Genomic DNA, 20,050 nt, shown 5'->3' on the forward strand with positions numbered 1-20,050 from the left:
TTCCTTGACTAGAGTGCTCCTGTATGAAGTGTAAGTTCTGCAAACTGCTAGAACGAGAGTAGATACCTAACATAAAAGATAGAGATTCCTATTGGTACGTATGAACGCAGATACCTACGTATGAACGCAACACACCAACGCAGAAGTCAAATATTGTTGAAATACTTTATGCTGCGCACTGCGTAACGTGGTACATTAACGTCAGCTGGTATTCGTTTGTCTTTACGCACCAAAACCCCTATCTTTGTAATTCTAATCTTTGGGAAACAATGCCAGTAGAATCAAGTATACCTGACGCATCCATGACGATTTTTCTACTCCTCAAAGAATAAAAAAAATGTAAAATACATCTGGTGAATAAGGACATCCTTGTGTTGCACCCATCGTACAAGCATAGCAATCACTTCTTCCCTTTGGCTTCCTTCTTGGCTGCCTTTTTCTCGGCGGCGGCCTGCGCGGCTGCCCTTCTCTCGGCAAGCTCTTGAGCAAGTTGCATTTGCTTCTGTTTCTTCTTGAGCTAGAAATGATAAGATTTTTGGAAAGGACAGGTAAAAGAAGGGAAGGAATACCAAAGGAATGAATAGGTCTAAGGAATTTACGCTTTCTTCTTTCCCTTTTTGCCTTTGCTTTTGAGCTGCACAAAAAATAAAAGATGCATCTTGAGATACAAAAAAAAACGTGGGAAATTCTCAAGAGTGTCAACAAAGTGGTTAGTATTATTTCGCAAGAATGATAGAAAATAGAATAGAATAGCAATGAGAAATTTGACAGATGAATAGCTAAAGTAGGTTGGCTAGAAAGTTAAAATTTGCAGAAAAATATTTGTTCTATAAAACCTACAGCAAGGCTTTAGATTTTTTTCAGTTATTTTTACATAAATATTTTGTGTTAGATTAATTATTATTATGAGAACAATTTTCGTTCCAAAAAATTTTTTTACACGACGTTATTAAATATTTTTGTTGTTTTTTTTAAATCCAAAGCAGTCAAATCAAGCGATAATTGCTGTTGACACCTATAGGTTTGTTAGGTATGTCTGATCTTCTCTATTGTTTATCAACTTACTTTTTTCTTCTCGGCCCTGTTGGCCAGCACTTCTCGCCAAGCACTCTGGATGACCCTCGCGGCGTGCTCTACGATGAACTTGTTCATCTTCGCCGTCATCTCTTGGTGGTATTCCTCCTCTCTCTCCGCCATCAATGGAATGTATTCTTTGTCCTGCTCGGCCAATTTGATCTGCAGAACGCCATTTGAGATTTTTTAATAGACTATATATATCTTTTCTATTTCTATTTTAACAGACAGAGAAAAAAGGAGGGACTTCGTCTGTGATGGCGTTTGCTGGCGCGCGTACTGTGCTTGTTTGGAGTGTTTTTTTTTTGTTAAGAGTGGCTGGTTTTTGTGTTAGTCGGTGTTTTTGGTGGTGGAACTGACTGGGAAGCGCTCTAAAGGGGCGCCGCGCGTATGTCGGCGGGCGCCGGCGCAGACGGAGTCCATACTTGTATAAATTCAATAACTTGAAAATATCACAAACTTGACATTGGCTAATCAGAGTAACGCCAGATTTGAAGAAAAAAAAAGGAGGAGGCTTTCATTGATTCGACGCGTATTTTTATTGAATTAGGAGGTAAGAGCTATATTGCTTTAAAAAGGCAAGGACACAAATGAAACTACCTATGTTTTCGAATTGAATTCGGATGTTTTTTGAAAACATTTCCGACTGGGATTTCGAAAGGTTTTTGAAAACATGTTTGTAATTGGTTTTTGACTCTTGTCATTTACTATAGGGTTACGTTTCGATATGTATGTGTTAGGGTATATAGGGTTCGATATGTTAGGGTATAGAGAGCCCTATAGGTACTAACTTCTTTCCATAGATAGAGTAGGTATAGATAGATACTTCAAACCTCTAAATTGTCGCATTTCTCCAGCTCATCGTCATATTTCTCAGTGAACTCGTCCAACTCCACTTGCTTATCTCCCATCTCAAGATCGTACTTCTGCAGCCACGACAGCAATTGCGTCTCCACTTTGAACCTTGAAGGATTTATTATTATTACGGGAAAATTATTCATCTATAGGTACCTAACTATTAAGGTGCTTGTAAATGTCTACTCAGTTCCACTCCACTTAAGTGGAAACGCACTTGAAAGATAGCTATTAGATCATTTTTAGGGTTCCGTACCTCAAAAGGAAAAACGGAACCCTTATAGGATCACTTTGTTGTCTACCTGTCTGTCTGTCTGTCCGTCCGTCCGTCCGTCCGTCGTGTCTGTTAAGAAACCTATAGGGTACTTCCTGTTGACCTAGAATCATGAAATTTGGCAGGTAGGTAGGTCTTATATACCACAAGTAAAGGAATAAATCCGAAAACCGTGAATTTGTGGTTACATCAATAAAAAAATTAAATGTGTTCAAATTTTCAAAGTAAGATAAGTACTGTTACTTTTAATAAAATTAATTTCTTTATTACCTCCGCGCCCGTTGATTCTTTTCTTCAATGAGGTGCGCTCTGAGCAAGTTTTCATACATTTCCTTGGATTCTACCTCCTCCTCTTTTAGCAGCTCATTCTTGACTATGTGAGCGCGAGTCGCTAATACCATTTGGCGATCTGAATCTAAGCTGTAAGGAGTGCAGCATCAGTCGGTTAATATCCCACTGTTATTACAGTTATGACAGTGGGATATTCATATTAGAGGCCAAGGCCAATTCAATTCCGAATTTTTACTTTTTTTGCAAAATAGGAACCTAATGAATTGAATTAAAAACTGGAAGTTAAAAATTTTGCGAGAGAAAATATTAAAACTTTTTCTAGACATAGTAGGTAGGTAGGTACTAGGACTAGGTACATAATTACAAATGTTCAAGGTTAGAAATGATTTCATATGACAAAGTTATAACATGTTTTTCTACATTTGTCATGAAATAGGAGGTCGTCCTAAATTAATAGAGCAAAACCCCAGAACCACCAGACCTTATACTTTGAGAAACAAAATGTGTGGGATAGAGTAGTGTTAATGTGTAAATACTATTATCGTACCCACATCGGCGTTTGGAGGGCTTATTTATACTTTTTTTTCTCAGAAAATCAGTAACGTCTGGCGGCACTGGGTTCTTGGACCATAAGTATGTGTACATGGCTGTAGATCTAGCGATAGGCAAGTCCCTCGTGTTCACTCACATTTTCTTCTTGAGCTTGACATCCGCCTCGAAGTTCAGTACAGCCAGCTCTTTTTCCAACTTCGATATGATGTCAGCTTTCATTGCCATTGTCTCTTCGAATTTTTGGCTCTCTGCTTTTAAATTATCCGTGTACTCTAAAGAAATAAATAGATAACTGATAATAGCTGAATTATCGGGCATCTCTAACTTTTTGGATTTATGTGCGTTATAAAGAAATAAATCACTTGATTTAGCGGCGAAGAAAAACATCGTGAGGAGACCTGCATACCTGAGAGTTGTTCATAATACATATTCCCAAAGATGTGTGAAGTATGCCAATTCGCACTTGGCCAGCGTGGTGGACTATGGCCAACGAGGAAACCCGTGCTCAGTAATGCACTGGGAATGGCTTCAAAACGATGATGATGAGGATAATTTCGGATATATAATAATAATAGCTACCTAACGTTTTCGTAGTTCTGTGATCTGGCTACAGGCAGTTTCGCGTTACATAATAATCTCACTTATTATAAGGCAGTTGTCCAATGGATCATTGAAAAAAATTATAAAATAAAACTAAGTAATATACCTTTACATAAAAGTATAGTTGGCCCATGAGGGGATCGAACCCGCGACCTTCGCGTTATTAGCACGACGCTCTAACCAACTGAGCTAATGGGCCGTTGACAAATCAGAGATTTTTAAGATCCATTTCGAGAACATCTTTTATTCCCTAGGACTGCCATGCCGTAAGAAATTATAGTAAGAAAGTTTGATACTTTTCATTGCATTGCTCCTGCAATATCATTACATTGTAGTAGGTAGGTACTTACCTAAAACGTAAAATCTTTGAAGATGACAAAATTTGTAAAACACAAAACCTGAAAAGTGCTTCCGTTTACAAGTTATCTTATCTATCTTTAAGTAGTACTTATAATATACTGGGTACTATATTATCGTAACTACCTGTTTGTAGAAACCGAAACCGAAAAATATTTATAGAGATTTTATAATGGTACATATATAGGGAAATGGCTTATTCGTACTTTCTACAAACCTGTGACGATATATTTCTATCTGCGCCGATAGGTATCTCTCCCGATCGTTGCTTTGGACTTCAAACTATGAGAGTCAAGGTATAGAAAGTAATTATTAGCCATCAGGTCGCCGAAGTGCCCCAAAACATAGTTCTAAGCTAATAACTAATAAGCTCTAAAAACTGCTAAATCAATACTGCATATCCCCATTGCTAATCCGAAACGTATAGCCATACGCAGACATATCCCCGCGTCTGTCTGTACGCCAAGCCATAAATACAAATAGCTTTAGATATAGTAGGTACCTTAGATGATATAGGTACCTTAGATGATATAGGTACATCAAATTATTATACTCGTATACCGACTTACCTCGTATTTTCGCAATCAGCTTTTCATTAGAGGCCTCCAGTTTCCTCGTGTTTAGCTTCTCAGTGAGCTCCTCCGCTGCACTGGTGTTCATCTGTCGCACCATCAGGTCACGGAAGTGTTCCAGAACCTGCAGGTACTCTAGCCCTGGAGACAGCTGTTTTGCCTGCAAAGGATTAACTATCTTGAAAAGACTCCACACTCCACTCAGGGTGGCTGCGAGCAGGAAGTCCGCCGTCGCATCGGCATGGTTAGCCAGCGCCATGGCTCAGCTTTCTAGAATATGGAAGGACAAGAACATATCCCAATGGACAAAAATGCACTTAGTGAGAACTCTTGTATTCTCCATATTTCTTTACGGAGCTGAGACGTGGACTCTCAAAGCTGCTGACAAAAAAAGGATCGATGCTTTTGAGATGTGGTGTTGGGACGCATGCTCAACATATCATGGACTGAACATCGAACCAACGTCTCAATACTTAACAAACTTAAGATAAAGATGAGGCTAGCTAACATCTGTCTGCGGAGGACTCTTGAGTACTTCGGTCACATCGCAAGGAAGAACGCCAGCAATATTGAAAATCTCATGGTCACTGGTAAGATCGAAGGAAAGAGACCCCGCGGACGTAGCCCGAGACGTTGGTCAGACCAAATAAAAGAAGCGGTCAACACACCCATCTGTGATGCAATCCATGCGGCAAAAAACAGAGTGCAATGGAAAAACATCGTAGCAAGGATTGCGTCAAAGGGGAGCCACGATCCTCAAAACTGAGGAAGCGACGCAGGAAGAAGTACAGGGTATTTATTATTTTAAGGATAACTGAACTTGAGTAGAGAAATTTAATCTAAGAAATCGATTTTGATGAATTTGAAAACTGCGTTCAAATATATTAATAAATCTGTATATATACCAACATGACAGAAGGTAGGAAGAACTACATCGCAATTTTATTTCCAAATAAAAGTTTTGTTTCTTTATGTCAGTAGATTTTTTCTCACTATCTATAAAATATATCGTAATATCTTAGTTTTAATCTTAAATGGTCATTTACCTCACCAGCCTCCGTGAATTCATCCTTCATCTGTAAAAAGACAAGTTCACTAAGAAACCCAACTTAATATTACCTACTCTCAGTAAAAATATGAATCTAAGTTTTATCACCTCCTGAATCATTTCTTCTACTTTGGGTCGAAGTGCAGGATAACTATTCATGATGTACATCAGATGACCCAATTCAGGGTTGAGGCGGTTCTTTAACGATACGTCACCCTGAAAATATAAGAAAACTCTTAAAACTTCTAAACTGTCATGGTAATAGCGACTTAATCTAGATCTCATAGAGCTCAGAGTCACTCGGCGGCCGACAGAGGAGTTAAGCTCCGAATTTTTCAGGTGTTCGGACCAAAAACGAAGCGCTCCGTACGTAGTGAACCACAGTAGTGACTTAGCTAAAGAATTGCCACTCTGACGTCACTAAGACGGAGAGTTGGGTTCTCAAGTGCTGGAAAGGCAATCCCAGAAAGGTTAACAGACGAAATCAAACGATTCACAAAGAGCCGCTGCTGGGTATACCTAATCCAAAAGCTAACCTAACCTAGCCCACAAGCGATTATGTCCAGCAACGAACACCGAACATCTCCTGGTTGACGATGGTGACCTAAACTCTTAAGATAAATAGAGTTACAACGGATTTCCTCGTCGTCATGACCTCGTCTACAATTTTTTCCAATTATCATGGTTTTTCGTCTGCTTTCTCCAATTTGTGCATTTTTTCACTCTTTTCAAGACTCTGTTCACTCACTCTCTATACATTTTATTCAACATTTTCTTGGTCTGGCTTAATGGTCTTTTCAGCGTCCACCAGTTCATATTTTTTTGGGCCCTTGTATCTACTATCTAGCTTTCGTTAGACCTACCATTGGTTCCGGTTATCACTACCATCTGATAATACTCGAAATCGTACCCATAGTCGAGTCGTCTGTGGAAGGATCTGGGAGCTGCATTGACCCAAGAAAAGTCCAACCCGTAAGTGACTAATAAAAAACGGGCCACAAACCTCAACGATGAGAAATGAGGATGCAGATAGAAAACTTTTAAACTTACCCCTTTAATGTCCTCCATAGCTGCCATATTCAACAAACTGGTCGAGAAGAGAGGATTATCATACTGTTCGAATATGAATATAAGGTCGTCCATATGCTGAGGGGTTAATATGGAGCTGAGGGTTCTGTACTCTTGCACGAGGTTCGGAAGGCAAAGGGCCAGCTTGGTCTTGTAGACTGCTTCGTCCAGGATCTTGGTGATACGCTCTGCTTGAATGTGGCACTCCAGGTCGATGGGAGATGCAGCTATATTAAATTAGGAAATATTATGGAAAACGGTACAGCAGTGTATGCTGTGACATAAAAACAAACCGACCAAGTGCAAGTCAGCAGGCTCGTGCACCAAGGTTCCGTACCATTGAAGGATATTTGTACCTACGTAGTTACGTACTATATAGATTAATTGTTCCTTAAGGTAGGGGTATGAGATTTTGCTTTTTAAGTCTGAGAGGAAGGAGGTACCTATCGTTCACGACAGGTCGAGATGGCAATCCGTACACCCGTAGAGCCCCCGCGCTAACCCGGTGCGGGATAGCGCGGGTGACATGTGGGTGTGGGTCTTACCCCGATTGCCATCTCGACCTGTCGCGTACTATAGGTACCCCAAAGGTTTTGATTTCCAGATTGCCAGAATATGCGCCTGAATTACTGAATATTACTTGTTAGAAAAACCTAATTTTTCCGACCCGAGCCGGGACTCGAACACGGAACCTCACGAGATCAATGAGGCAAAGTATTTGCATGTACCTACAACCTACATACCATTGTCCTTAGTAAGGTCCACTTCTGCCTTGTCAGTCTCCCCGGATCTAGTGCTGCCGGTCTTTGAAGAGCCAGAGTAAGTCGATGGTGACTGCAAAGTTCCTGACGATTGAGCGTCCATTTCACACTTTACCTGGAACAACGTGAGTTCAGAAATACCTATTTACTTGTGCGATTGACGTAGATTTAAATAGATATCACTACCTATAATATTGCCACTACCCATATTATTATCACAAGTGCCCATATTATAGGTAGGTACCTAAATGCGATAGAATATCGCTGGATTCGCTGGTGTAACTTGAGGTTTATCCTATAATCACGCCCGCCCGCGCCGCAACGAAACAGCTCAGCGTGATATTTTATATAGATACAGCTATTACTTGGAGAGTAATATAGGCTACTTTTATCCCGAAAAATCAAAGAGTTTCCATGGGATTTTAAAAACCTAAATCCACGCGGACGAAGTCGTGTCGTGGGCATCATAATATATCGATGATAAAGTTTCAATGCTGAAAACTTACCTAGATCTACCTAACGGTTTCAATCGGTTATTCCTTAAATTTCTCTCTAATTTTTCTAGATTTTAATTAATTTATGCTCTACGTTTACGTGTTACGTTGATATGACATAACCTCGGAGCAACAAGTTGTCATGGAAACATTTTTTTTACTAACAGATAATATTTAGATTTAGAATTTAGATGTAGGTAGGTAGGTAACATTACTAAACTCAGAGCTCTCTACGATTTAAACCTGCGACCTCAATCAAAACATAATGTTCAAAATAATCGTCCTAGGTACTTACCTAGCTGGAATTCGAACCTGAAACCTCATGTTTATAAGGCCAGGGCGAAGACCACTGCTCACAGACACCGTTCACGTCACTGGCAGGCGTCAAACGTTACCTGCATTTGACGCTAGGTAGGCTATGAAACGACTATTTTTCTTTGATTTCATTTCACCATAGCCTTAATACTTGACATTTCGTCGATTCAAGATCAAAATCAAAATAGAGCCTCAATAGCTCAACGGTTGAGGAGCGGGGTGAATTCCGAAAGGTCGGCGGTTCAAACCTCACCCGTTGCACTATTGTCGTACCTACTCCTAGCACAAGCTATATTAGTCATGTTTAATAATATTCTTATTAAAAAAAAAGAAATCGAGAGTTCCCTCACTTTAGTTCACTCTGTCACAGGGTCAAGTGAAGTAAAGTAAAGGATCATACAAACCTGCGCGATCAAAGTGATTCTCAGGATAAGTATTTGATATTACAATGTAAGTAGGTACAATGCGAATCGACCGCGTCTGCAGAGTACGATGCGTCTAATGATTTGAGTGATCAGCAACGCGAACAATGCACTAACATAACAAATGAGTTTCACGCGCAGGTGTGGCCGTAGCTTTAATTGGGGTGTATAGGGTGTATCTTCCCCGTAATTTACGCCACTACCAAATACCACACCACATTATCAAAGTCTGTTGCTATGACAGCTTTTAGTTTGCTCAATAGCTGCTTTAATAGCTGTAGTCTGGTGTTAGTTACCTACTCAGTTTAGATTAACATTTACGAGCTTGTAGGTGTCGTGCTGTTACTTAATAAAAAAAAAAGATTCCGACGAATTGAGAACCTCCTCCTTTTTTCGAAGTCGGTTAAAAAACAGGTCATCTAAACCTATAGCTGTATGGAATTAAAAAAATCATAACCCTTCCTTTCGGCTTTGCCGTAGTCGGGTAATAAAAAGGATTGAAAAATAGTAAGTTCCTATTTACTTACGCAAGTTGTTAAGTGTGAGTCATGCGAGTCATTTGTCGTCGTAGTTCTAACTTCATGTACTTACCTAAGTAAATTTTTTTGGTGGTTTTAACATTTCTAAGCCATTCGCTAGAGAATCGAGAGCGGAGAGACGCGTCGTTTCGATAAGTCAGAAGCAAGAAAACGTTCAACAAAAACTTTTATAGAAATAAAAAGCAACTGCACGGTTTCCATAACACCCAAGCCTCTGGAAACACGACTAGATAGGTATAAGTTGAAAGTATTGCGTCGGAAGTTTGCGCCTGAAGAACGCTGCGCACTCCGTCTCAGGTGAATATCAACGAATGCACAGTTTCTATGTTTCTACTTTCGTGACGAGAATAGCGAGAGAGGTAGCAATGGCTGTTGATATCAGTCCGTCTATCCAAGGTCACTAAGGATGATGGTTGATCGTCTTATGCCTTTTTAATTAATAAAATCAAAGAAAAGTCTCTTTTTCAAGAAACTGTTGTTAGGACCATCTCCTCTCGAATTCGATGTCACCGCATTTTTTTAATTTTAGACCATTTCCTGTACTAACGCAGACAGCCTGAAATATCACAATGCCGAAAAAAGGCAAAGTGAACAAGTTGGCGCGCATGTCAGATGAAGAACGGGCTCGGTATCTTCAACATCGAGCCGATGTTGAGGAAGAAGCTCGCAGAAGGAAGCGAGAACTTATTGCACGATTCATTAAGGTAGGTTCATCTCGGTAGATCTTTTTTTAGAGGTAGAAAATTTAGTGTTCATCTAGAAGGTAGGTGATACTATATCTGAAAACTGAAGAAAATTCTTAGTTCCATAAAAATTGGTTACAAAAATCAAAGTATCAAACTGTACTATTACATGTATTCTGAGACCCAATGAAAGTTTTCCGTCAACCATGACCTTGGATGAAGTGTATAATTCATCCAAAACCAAGACTGATCCCTTTGATGTTTCGAGTACGTAGATAAACTTAAAGCTGTGCGATTTCATCCGCGTGGTTTTTTTTATATAATAGTAAATTCAGGTTTTATTTTAAAACCTGCAGCATTAATGCTGAGCCGGGGCCTTTTCATCTTGTGCCATGTGGGTGCAGGAAGTTTTTTGATTATTATTAAGTAATTATTAAAAACTACTAACCTACTAACAAGATGAATAAATGAATTTTCTTTCTTCTTTCTTTCTTCTTAAATAATTCTTGACATTTTTTTAGCACACACAAACGCATTTTCTGGATAATGTTCTGAAAAATGTGGCGAAGTCTACCTATCCGCAGATGACCAACGGGACTATGGTCTAAGTCCTTCTCATTTTATGAGAACCCGTGCTTAGTAATAGGCTGGCGGTGGGGTGAGATGATGACGATGTTGAAAATTAAGCATTTTTTCCGTTACAGAATAAATTGGATAAAGAAGAATCCTTTGCGAAAATAAACACAGCGAAGATAAATCAAGAATGGCGATACATTCTACGCAGGATCAAATGCAAGCAAATGGCTTTGGACATACAGGTAAGAAGTGCGATCAAGTTTACGAGATTCTACCTCTTCAGAAGGAGTGCTTTTTCATTTTACACCAGCATTTATTTAAATGAATTTCTAGATATTCAAACATATTTTGATCGAGATGAAGTCTACTTACGACATCTCATATCAGTCAATTTACTATCAGTACCTAGTTACTACCTAGTTACTAGTTAGTAGCTGGATGGGTTGATTTTTCCTTCATTTCTGAGAGAACCCGTCATTTCGGGTTTTCATCTAGATGATAATCGTAGTGCTTTACTTGCCCCACCTACTGACGAGCATTGAGGCCACCAAATTGTTTTCTCAAGAAACGCCCACCATTGTGTGATTCCAAATCTCGACTAAATAAAAAGAGTCACGATTCAAGACCCAAACAATGACGATTTCGACGCAGAGAAGGGAAATATTTTCATATTCCTAAAAGTTTACCCGTTAGAGATCGCTAATAAGCGGTAAGGCCGCCTTCTGTAGCCTATTTCTGTCTGTGTTTTTTGTTCTTCTACTGTTATTTTCCTTCTTGTGGTGGGTGGTACAAGTGAAGTATACTTACCTAATATTCAAATAGTGCTAAATGCTTGCAGGGGATGATGAGCAGTTTCAACTTCTTGTTGGAGAGGAAGAATCGCCTTCTGGCCTTCTTGATGAGTTCCATAGAAGATTCCGATGACCAGCACCGAAGAGCGTTCCAAGCACACACAGAAACTTTGAGCTACTTTCTTAGTAAATATCAGCTTTTTATATTTTTATAAGCCTTCTCCACACAGGCACTTAAGTACTACATTGTATGAAAATCCAAAATCCACCATCAAAAATTTCGAGATATCATAAAAAAAATAAAAAAAACCTTAGCCCAAAGTAAGGGTTTCCACTGAAGCAGAGCGGAGCAGAGATGTGTGCAATAAATCAATCAGGTTTTTGTTAGATCGCGCGATTATTTTATCACATCGTATCTAAATGGTCAAAACAACGTCTTTGCTCCACTATATTTCAGTGGAAACACGCCCTAAAGCTTTTTCATATCCGCAGTTCCTATATTTTATTGTGGTCAAATAATGATTTCAGAAATAGGCTCTCAGCGTCTCGACAAATTACAATCGGCATATGAATTTCAAAAGAACAACTTCCTTGAGACTTGGGACAAGGAAGAGATGGATATCACGGACAACCAGGACAGGGCAGAGTTCAAGTTGACGCTGGTGACATACATCCAGGATCGGGACTTTCAGATCTTCAAGAAGGAGAAGGAAATACAAAGAGCGACCGAGAAAAATGATACACGTCTTGAGGTATGCAAGAAGATATACCAGTCATGTGGTTGACTAAGGTTTTAGGTAGCTCAAAGTTTGCCTATTGAACTGTTAATTGTATTAGAACATAATCAAAAAATTGTACTAAGCCAAGATATACTTACAATTATTACAAAGATAGTTGTATAAAATCTAAATCGGAAACGCACGTTATCAGCTAAAGCTATTAAGGCATAATATGAATTCTATTCTACTGTCAATGGTCAGAGCAAAAATGAAAAAGAAAAATGAATACTACAAAAATGTATAATCGTAGTTAAGTAATCCTAATCAATGAATGCACTGTTTCGTAAGCTTAACTAAGTATTAAGTAATAAGTTAAAATAGAAAACTTGGTTTCCCATTCCAGTCGTCACAATTTGCTCGTCCCTTTTCCGATAAACAAGTCAATAAGTTCTTGGAGAATTCGCATTTGTCTTCGGTGTTCTCTGAAATCAAAAAATATAACTAAGCAAGCTGGTACACTCCTGCCATTTTTTCATAATAGTTATGATATCAAAATATTTACCATTATCAAGTATTTGAAAACACTCTTCAATAGATTCTTGCAGGAAATCTCTCAAATCTTCGTTTTTCTCGTCCTTAGTCAAAGCATGCGTAACTAGATATCTGTCCGGCATTCCACGGTCATCTGTCTGTAATACAAATACCAGGTCTAATTGGGTTTAAATCATCAAATTTAACTCTAAATCTTTCACTTACCATATGTAAATTTTCCATGAAGCAATGCAGTACGCAAGCCTTGTCGATTTCATTGCTAGAATTATTTTCACTGGAATTTCTTCCATCACCATTATCATTTTCACGGTTCCCGTTATTTCTTTGCGAGTGAGGGTTGTATTGGCTCCTTTGTCCAGAATTCATTTCTACGCGTTTCTCACGTTTGTATCTCGTTGGTGGCTTTATTGATGCGTAGTAGTTATTCTGTGAGGCATCCTAATTAGAAAAACAAATTAATGTACTTAGTTAGTTTAAACATAATTATCTATAGGTGCCTACCTATAAAGTTTTACACATATGCTTGAAGCATTTACAATTTTGTTGATAAGTAATTAGGCATATGTGTACTTCGAAACCTATTCGACGTTTTACAAAAGCAATCCTTTCAATACAAATATTCAAATCTATTAAGTTAGTATAACTTACACCATATTCTTCGCTCTGCAAAAATTCATCTTGACCTCTTAAACGTTCAGTAGTGCCATAACCGTTTGTCATGTCATTTCTCCCTCCGCTATTACCTTTTCCCATGCCGTTCGTATTACCCATTCTATTATCCCGCCCATTGTTCCCATTATATCTTCCATCTCTTCTATTTTCATCCATGTTACTGTTTGTCCCATCATTTCTACCACTGTTACCTCTGTAGTCTTTATTTCTTTCTCTGTCTCTCTTGTTATCCCTATTACCCATTCTTTCGTCTCTGTTCTCATTTCTATTGTCTCTTTCCCATTGATTTCTTTGATTTTCACCTCGATTTCCCCATTCGTTCTCTGAAGATTGACGTCTGTTTTCACTACTCTTTCCTTGCTGCTGTCTTACGCAATTATTAAAAACTTTTTTTAATTCTTCATTTTTTGGACCATGTTCGGATCGGCATGTGAGAGTCTGATTCAGAAAACACAATAAGTTTCAAAAACAATTCAGAAACAATGATTTTGTTAGATCACAACAACGTACGTTTAGGTAAATACTCGTATCATACTTACATAACACTCCATTATGAACAAAAATAAAAAAGCACAATGCACTAAAAGTACCATTTTCACGGTTACTCGCTGGTTTGAATATAACATCGAAGTCCACGAATCACCATATTTATATGAAGGTGTGTACGCTCCACTACCTCGATATCCGAACAAACTCGTAATACAATGCCTTAATTAGCCTTTGTATGGTCAGGAAAAACGGCGTAACTCTTTTTTGTCATTTTTCGATAAAGAAGACTTCAGTCCACTCCTTTTTTATTTCCCACAGTTCCAAAGTGTCTACCTATACAATACAACAATAGTATATGGGCGCCTGAAACTTTTATGACGGAAACCGAACTGAACTGATGTAGGTTGGATTGATGTTGAGGTAGGATGTAGGGAACTACGTACTCGTAGTTGCATAAACCGAAGTTTTTTACTTTTTAATAGGTAGAAGTGAACCTACTTTTTAATAGGTAGAAGTGGTAAGGTACTGAAATGGTCGCAAAACAAGTACAATCTGAAGTTGCAACATGACGGCATGCACAGGTCATAGACAGAATTTAAAGTCAAAGTCAAAGTCAACATTATATATTTAAATTAGGTACATTGAAAGGGTCAAGTTTAAGAAATTAGCTCTATTACCTATCGACTAATTTGACTTAGTCGATACTAGAGCTAATTTCTTAAACTGGACCCTTTCAAGTAAAGATTTTTATATAAACCTGTGAGGATGATACTACCATTGGCGCAATTAAAATTAAGCCTACGTCGTCGAATTAGTTTACAAATTGCGAAAAACCAAATTAAATATGAATTTCGAGCCTTTTATAGTTATGTAGGTATGCAGGTTCCTGAATAATTAACTACATGAAAGAATATCCAAATGCATTCCATCAATTCCAAAGTTTCATGTACCTAACCAACCTACACCGTCAAATAAGCGATATTAGGTACCCAAAATTATCAAAATTATCATCGAACCTCCGTCCTCCTATTTTGTACACAATTTGTCACGCCCGTAGGGACGCCTGACGGGCGGAAGCTCGTGTGACAGTAATTGCAGGAAGACTAGCCGTGACCGATCGCAAATCACCTTGTTTAGGTTTACATGACGGCTTTATCGCAGGACACCTTGTTACAGGTACCAGAATAATAGCCATATCGATGCCATATGCGATAACCTATTTGATAAAGGTATCTATTCAAAATATGCAGATATAGTGTGCGACAGGGTGAGATGGCAACTGGGGTGTGGACGCCCCCGTGCTAACCCGCTGCGGGTGACGTGCGGTGCGGGGCGTCCCCCGCCTCATACCCCGATTGCCATCTCAACCTGTCGAATACTATATGTACTTACTTATAAAATAATTAGTATCGTGAAACTTGAAACTGTATACATCAGTCTGTGGAAGTCCACTGTTGGACATAGGCCTTCCCTAAAGAGCGCCACCACACCCGGTCCTCAACCTTCCTCATCCAGCCACTTCCCATCAGCCGCTTTATATCGTCGGTACATCGTGCTGGAGGGTGTCCCACACTGCGTTTGCTTAAACGCGGTCTCCATTCAAGGACTTTCCGCCTCCAACGGCCATCGTCTCTGCGACAGGCATGGCCTGCACACTGCCACTTCAGCTTGCTAATAGTTTGGGCTATGTCAGTGGCCTTGATTCTCCTGCGGATCTCCTCATACATACGTTAGTTCGTATTAGTTCAATGGTATACGGTACTTACTTATACTTAGGTACCTGAAATCATCCCCCACAGTGATGACCTGGAACCTATATTTAGATCCTATACGGATGGATTCAACTAACTGCATTGGCATTCATTCATTGATTCATTCATACGTAACGATAAGTCCTTCTAGGTTCCTTAACGAATTTGGAGACTTTATTACTATCGTTAGTATATTCCGAGTTCCGATAGAATCAAGAGACAAGAGGTTTGATACAAACTATAGCCTACAGCTGCTTGTAATACGTTTCGTATAATCTTTCATAACAGTATGAAGAAGAATAATCTTTCATAACAGTATGAAGAAGAAATGCACAATCTCTGCAAGCCGAAACAGTTGGAAATAGACATGTACTGGACGAAGCTCCGAGACATCTACAACATGTATTTGGAGAAGCATAATCCCATCATGGCCCACTACAACACTTTGCGGGAAAAGGACGAATTCTATCAAAGTGACATCGCCAAAAACGAGATCCAGATTCAACACGCTACGGTAAGTGGGAGTCACTATGTGTGGCGTGGAGTTTACCATTTTTTTTACGTTTATGTTAAGTTACAGGAACAGCCCTGCTTGCATTATATTGTCAACTAGAGGATGCCCGCGGCTTCGCCCGCGTGGAGTTCGGTTTTTTTTAAATCTCGTAGGAACTCCGGGATAAAAAGTAAGTAGCCTATGTCCTTCCCCAGGATCTATCCCAAGTCTGTACCTTTCATTAAAATCGGATCAGTGGTTGGGCCGTGAAAGTGTAGCAGACAGAGTAGGTACAGACAGACACAGACACACTTTCGCATCTATATACTAATAAATAAAATTGGAGTGTCTGTCTGTAATTTCGAAATAACTACCGCATATTAAGGTCATATGGTTATTTGAACGATACTATAACTGAATCACACGTTTTTAAATTTTTTGTCTGTCTGTCTGTCTGTCTGTTTGAAAAGGCTAATCTTGGGAACGGCTGAACCGATTTTGACGGGATTTTCACAGACAAGTAGAGAATTGACCAGGAAGTAACATAGGCTACTTTTTTAACCGACTTTCAAAAAGGGAGTTGTGTTTTTCTACCTATGTACACCGAAATCTCCGAGATTTCTGAACCGATTTGCGTCATTTCTTTTTTAATCGATAGAGGAACTGTGCGACATTGTTTCATAAAAAATTTGGAGTCCAACTCCTCAGTCCTGATGCTGCAGGGGATCTGACCAATCCACGCGGGCGAAGCTGCGGGCATCAGCTAGTTATACAATATAATCAATTTGCAACATAATATTGTTATTTGTTAGGTTTTTTAACTTTGAAAGAGATTCTATTCCAGAGTAAAAATGACCTTTTTCTTATCTATACTAATAAAATACTAATAAATAAAATTGGAGTGTCTGTCTGTAATTTCGAAATAACTACCGCATATTAAGGTCATATGGTTATTTGAACGATACTATAACCGAATCACACGTTTTTAAAAATTTTTTCTGTCTGTCTGTCTGTCTGTTTGAAAAGGCTAATCTTGGGAACGGCTGAACCGATTTTGACGGGATTTTCACAGACAAGTAGAGAATTGACCAGGGAGTAACATAGGCTACTTTTTTAACCGACTTTCAAAAAGGGAGTTGTGTTTTTCTACCTATGTACACCGAAATCTCCGAGATTTCTGAACCGATTTGCGTCATTTCTTTTTTAATCGATAGAGGAACTTTGCGACATTGTTTCATAAAAAATTTGGAGTCCAACTCCTCAATCCTGATGCTGCAGGGGATCTGACCAATCCACGCGGGCGAAGCTGCGGGCATCAGCTAGTTTATAATATTAGTATGGATAAGTATGGATTCCTATGCGATCGTTTCCCATCTCAACATCCAAGTAAATAGGCGATTAATTTTATCGCTTTCCAGGAGGTTCTGATAACACTCCAAAGTGAATGGATAAAGTCGACGAACGTTATGAACAACAAACTCAGGCGTATGAACAATCATAAGGAAGAATTGGCTAAGAAACATTGGCAGATGAAGAGAGAGACGAAAGTAGCGCGAGGAAAGGAGGAAGAAATGTTAGCTGTGTTGGTCGATGCTAGTCAGGATGCCATAAAGGTAACCTAAGTATAACAATACTTTCGAAAATCATCCGTAGACAATATTTCCGTAGATAATATTGTAAGACCAATAATAATTAATTTATCGTTACCTGTATCCGTAGACAATATTGTAAGACCAATAATAATTAATTTATCGTAACCTGCACAAGTAGGCATGAGCTTTAGGGATAACACGTTAAACATAAGTAGATTATAAGGTAAAGTAAGGTATAGTAGGTACGCGACAGGTCGAGACTCGGATGGCAATCGGGATATGAGGCGGGGAGATGCCCCGCACACCCGCACACCACCCGCGCTATCCCGCTCCGGATTAGCTCAGGGGCTGTGCGGGTGTGCGGGGCCGATTGCCATCTCGACCTGTCGCGAACTATACCTACCTATACAAATTATGTTAGGACCAATTCACAGTTTTCGGATTTTTTCCTTTACTTGTGCTATAAGACCTACCTACCTACCCAATGTCATGATTCTATAGGTCAACGGCAAGTACCCTGTAGGTTTTCTTGACAGACACGACAGACGGACGGACAGACAGACAGACAGACAACAAAGTGATCCTACAGTAAGGGTTCCGTTTTTCCTTTTGAGGTAGGTACGGAACTTTAAAAATATACGGGGTTAGCCAAAGCTCTCTTTTTAGATAATTATCTATTATTTAAAGTACCTATTTTAAGTTCGGTTAAACAGGACAAGGTGAACCCAGACACACTCATAATATCTTATAATATTTTAGCGACTTCAAAGCGTAAGTGATAAATTGGAAAAAATCAAACAAATGGGTGAGATCTGCAGTAAATACGAAAAAGACAATGACAAGCTATTTCTTGAGGAACCTGAGGACAATGGAGCTGCTGATGATTTTGAAACCTTGGACAGCGCGATGATTGTAAGATTACCTTAAATTCGTAGACAGAGATGTTCGTTGAGATGTTTTAAGATTGAAATTGAGCGCTACGATGTCATAGACAGACACACAGATATGACAATTGACAAAGTGGTCAAGCTTGCAGCCTCCATAATCCATATCTAACAACTACCCTACCTACTCAAATAGTTCTGTAGGTCAAACTTAAATTATCCCTCTTTCTCTTTCTGTGTGGTAACATTACCTACATTACAAGATATCTTAATTTTACACAGGACGAATGCAAAGAGTATAAAAAGATGGACAAATTCCTGTTAAAAGTCAACAGAGTGAAAGTCCAGACAATGTGCCTTAAAACGGAGAGGATCAAGCTTGCTAAGGAGAACATCCAACTGAAGCAGTACATCAAGAGATACTTGACTGAATTGGCTCTGAAAGGAGGGAAGGAGAGGCCTTTGAGTATGAAGATACAGTCCGAAATGCAGAAGATCGATTTGAATGGGAAATTATTGTACGTATTTCATTCATTGTCTGCTTTTGACAACCTCCCTGACTCAATGGTAAGAGTGGCCTTAATAGCGGGAAGTCCCGGGTGCGATTCCCGGCAGGGTTTAGACTGTATCATCACTTACCACCAGGTGAGATTGCAGTCAAGGGCAAACTTGTATCTGAATAAAAAAAACAACTTATAGACCGCGGCTTCGACGTCTCACGTCAGTGGTGGGCGGGACGATGATGATGACAGTGCACCACAGACCATATTTTTTTATCTCAATACAAGTTAGTCCTTGACTGCAATCTCACCTGGTGGTAAGGGATGCTGCAGTTTATGATGGAAGGGGAATGGCAATTTCATTAAACCCATACCCCTGATTGGTTTCTACGTGCGCCTGGCTGCAAGGCTTCGCCAGTAGGATGGTGACTAGCCACGGCCTAAGCCTCCCACCAGACCAGACTAGAGACAATTTAGAAATTATAAAATTTCCAAATTGATTGAACTGTTTAAACAGGCTCATGGAAGGATATAGTTTATTTTTGGGATTAGGATTTTTAAAAACCTAAATATATGTGGATGAAGTCACAGGCATTTTAAACATCAGATTTAATTAACTTATTTCGTTATTACTTCAGAAACCGTCCTGTGACCTGCATAGAGGGAGCCCTGTCAAATGCTGTGCTGCATGAGAAAAGAATGAAGCTAGAAGAGAAGAAAATCAAGGAATTAGGATCCATCAGAGCCTACCCTCGAGTTTTTTGTTCATAACACGAAGGTTTATTGGATCAGTAATCAATAATAATATTATAATCTTTATCATAATTTTGTGTGCAGTACTTAAAGAAAAAAAATGGGACCACCATGGTTTAGGCCCGGTCTCCACCTAACCGGAGAGAAGAGGAGATGTGTTTAGTCGACCAATCAGGTTCATAATAATATATGATGCAAAAATGTTATCACACCATCTCTTAAAAATCTGATTGGTTGATTGTACACATCTCTCTGCTCCGCTTAGGTGGAGACCGGGCCTTATATCATTCTGTCACAGATCACTCACAGGTGGTTTCAACATTTCTAGTCATAATGGATATTTAATATTTAATGAATCCTTTAAATTTTGTGC

The 20,050-nt window shown here is 39.2% G+C and overlaps 3 protein-coding genes and 1 non-coding gene across 5 annotated transcripts; 1 reads left to right on the plus strand and 3 right to left on the minus strand.

The window, feature by feature from the left end:
* Positions 1–35: 35 nt before the first annotated feature.
* Positions 36–11,299, minus strand: LOC123872285 (dynein regulatory complex protein 10-like). 2 transcript variants are annotated; one of them, XM_045916484.1, is made up of 12 exons: positions 11,289–11,299; positions 7,959–7,968; positions 7,435–7,567; positions 6,674–6,918; positions 5,732–5,839; positions 5,622–5,651; positions 4,573–4,735; positions 3,183–3,318; positions 2,474–2,623; positions 1,908–2,037; positions 1,066–1,236; positions 36–517 (listed from the first exon to the last, which is right to left on the minus strand). In XM_045916484.1, exons 3-12 carry the CDS (start codon positions 7,553–7,555, stop codon positions 401–403), a joined length of 1,371 nt encoding a protein of 456 aa, XP_045772440.1. In that variant the 5' UTR covers positions 7,556–7,567; positions 7,959–7,968; positions 11,289–11,299; the 3' UTR covers positions 36–400. The 2 variants fall into 2 exon arrangements, with proteins under 2 accessions (XP_045772440.1, XP_045772441.1); XM_045916485.1 differs by lacking the exons at positions 7,959–7,968; positions 11,289–11,299 and adding an exon at positions 7,657–7,666.
* Trnai-aau lies at positions 3,772–3,845 on the minus strand. Its single transcript has one exon. It is a non-coding gene; the product is annotated as a tRNA-Ile (tRNA).
* LOC123872281 (dynein regulatory complex subunit 2) lies at positions 9,737–19,750 on the plus strand. The gene is made up of 9 exons (XM_045916480.1): positions 9,737–9,926; positions 10,610–10,723; positions 11,320–11,458; positions 11,801–12,024; positions 15,772–15,969; positions 17,367–17,561; positions 18,300–18,452; positions 18,707–18,942; positions 19,563–19,750. The coding sequence occupies exons 1-9, from the start codon at positions 9,792–9,794 to the stop codon at positions 19,693–19,695; spliced, it is 1,527 nt and encodes a 508-aa protein (XP_045772436.1). The 5' UTR covers positions 9,737–9,791; the 3' UTR covers positions 19,696–19,750.
* On the minus strand, positions 12,274–14,021 carry LOC123872291 (odorant-binding protein 59a). Its single transcript, XM_045916495.1, has 5 exons — positions 13,755–14,021; positions 13,192–13,653; positions 12,748–12,981; positions 12,554–12,680; positions 12,274–12,473 (listed from the first exon to the last, which is right to left on the minus strand). Exons 1-5 carry the CDS (start codon positions 13,839–13,841, stop codon positions 12,364–12,366), a joined length of 1,020 nt encoding a protein of 339 aa, XP_045772451.1. The 5' UTR covers positions 13,842–14,021; the 3' UTR covers positions 12,274–12,363.
* Positions 19,751–20,050: the final 300 nt, after the last annotated feature.

The sequence above is a fragment of the Maniola jurtina genome, chromosome 15, assembly GCF_905333055.1.
Source record: "Maniola jurtina chromosome 15, ilManJurt1.1, whole genome shotgun sequence".
In the NCBI taxonomy this organism is placed as follows: Eukaryota; Metazoa; Arthropoda; class Insecta; order Lepidoptera; family Nymphalidae; genus Maniola; species Maniola jurtina.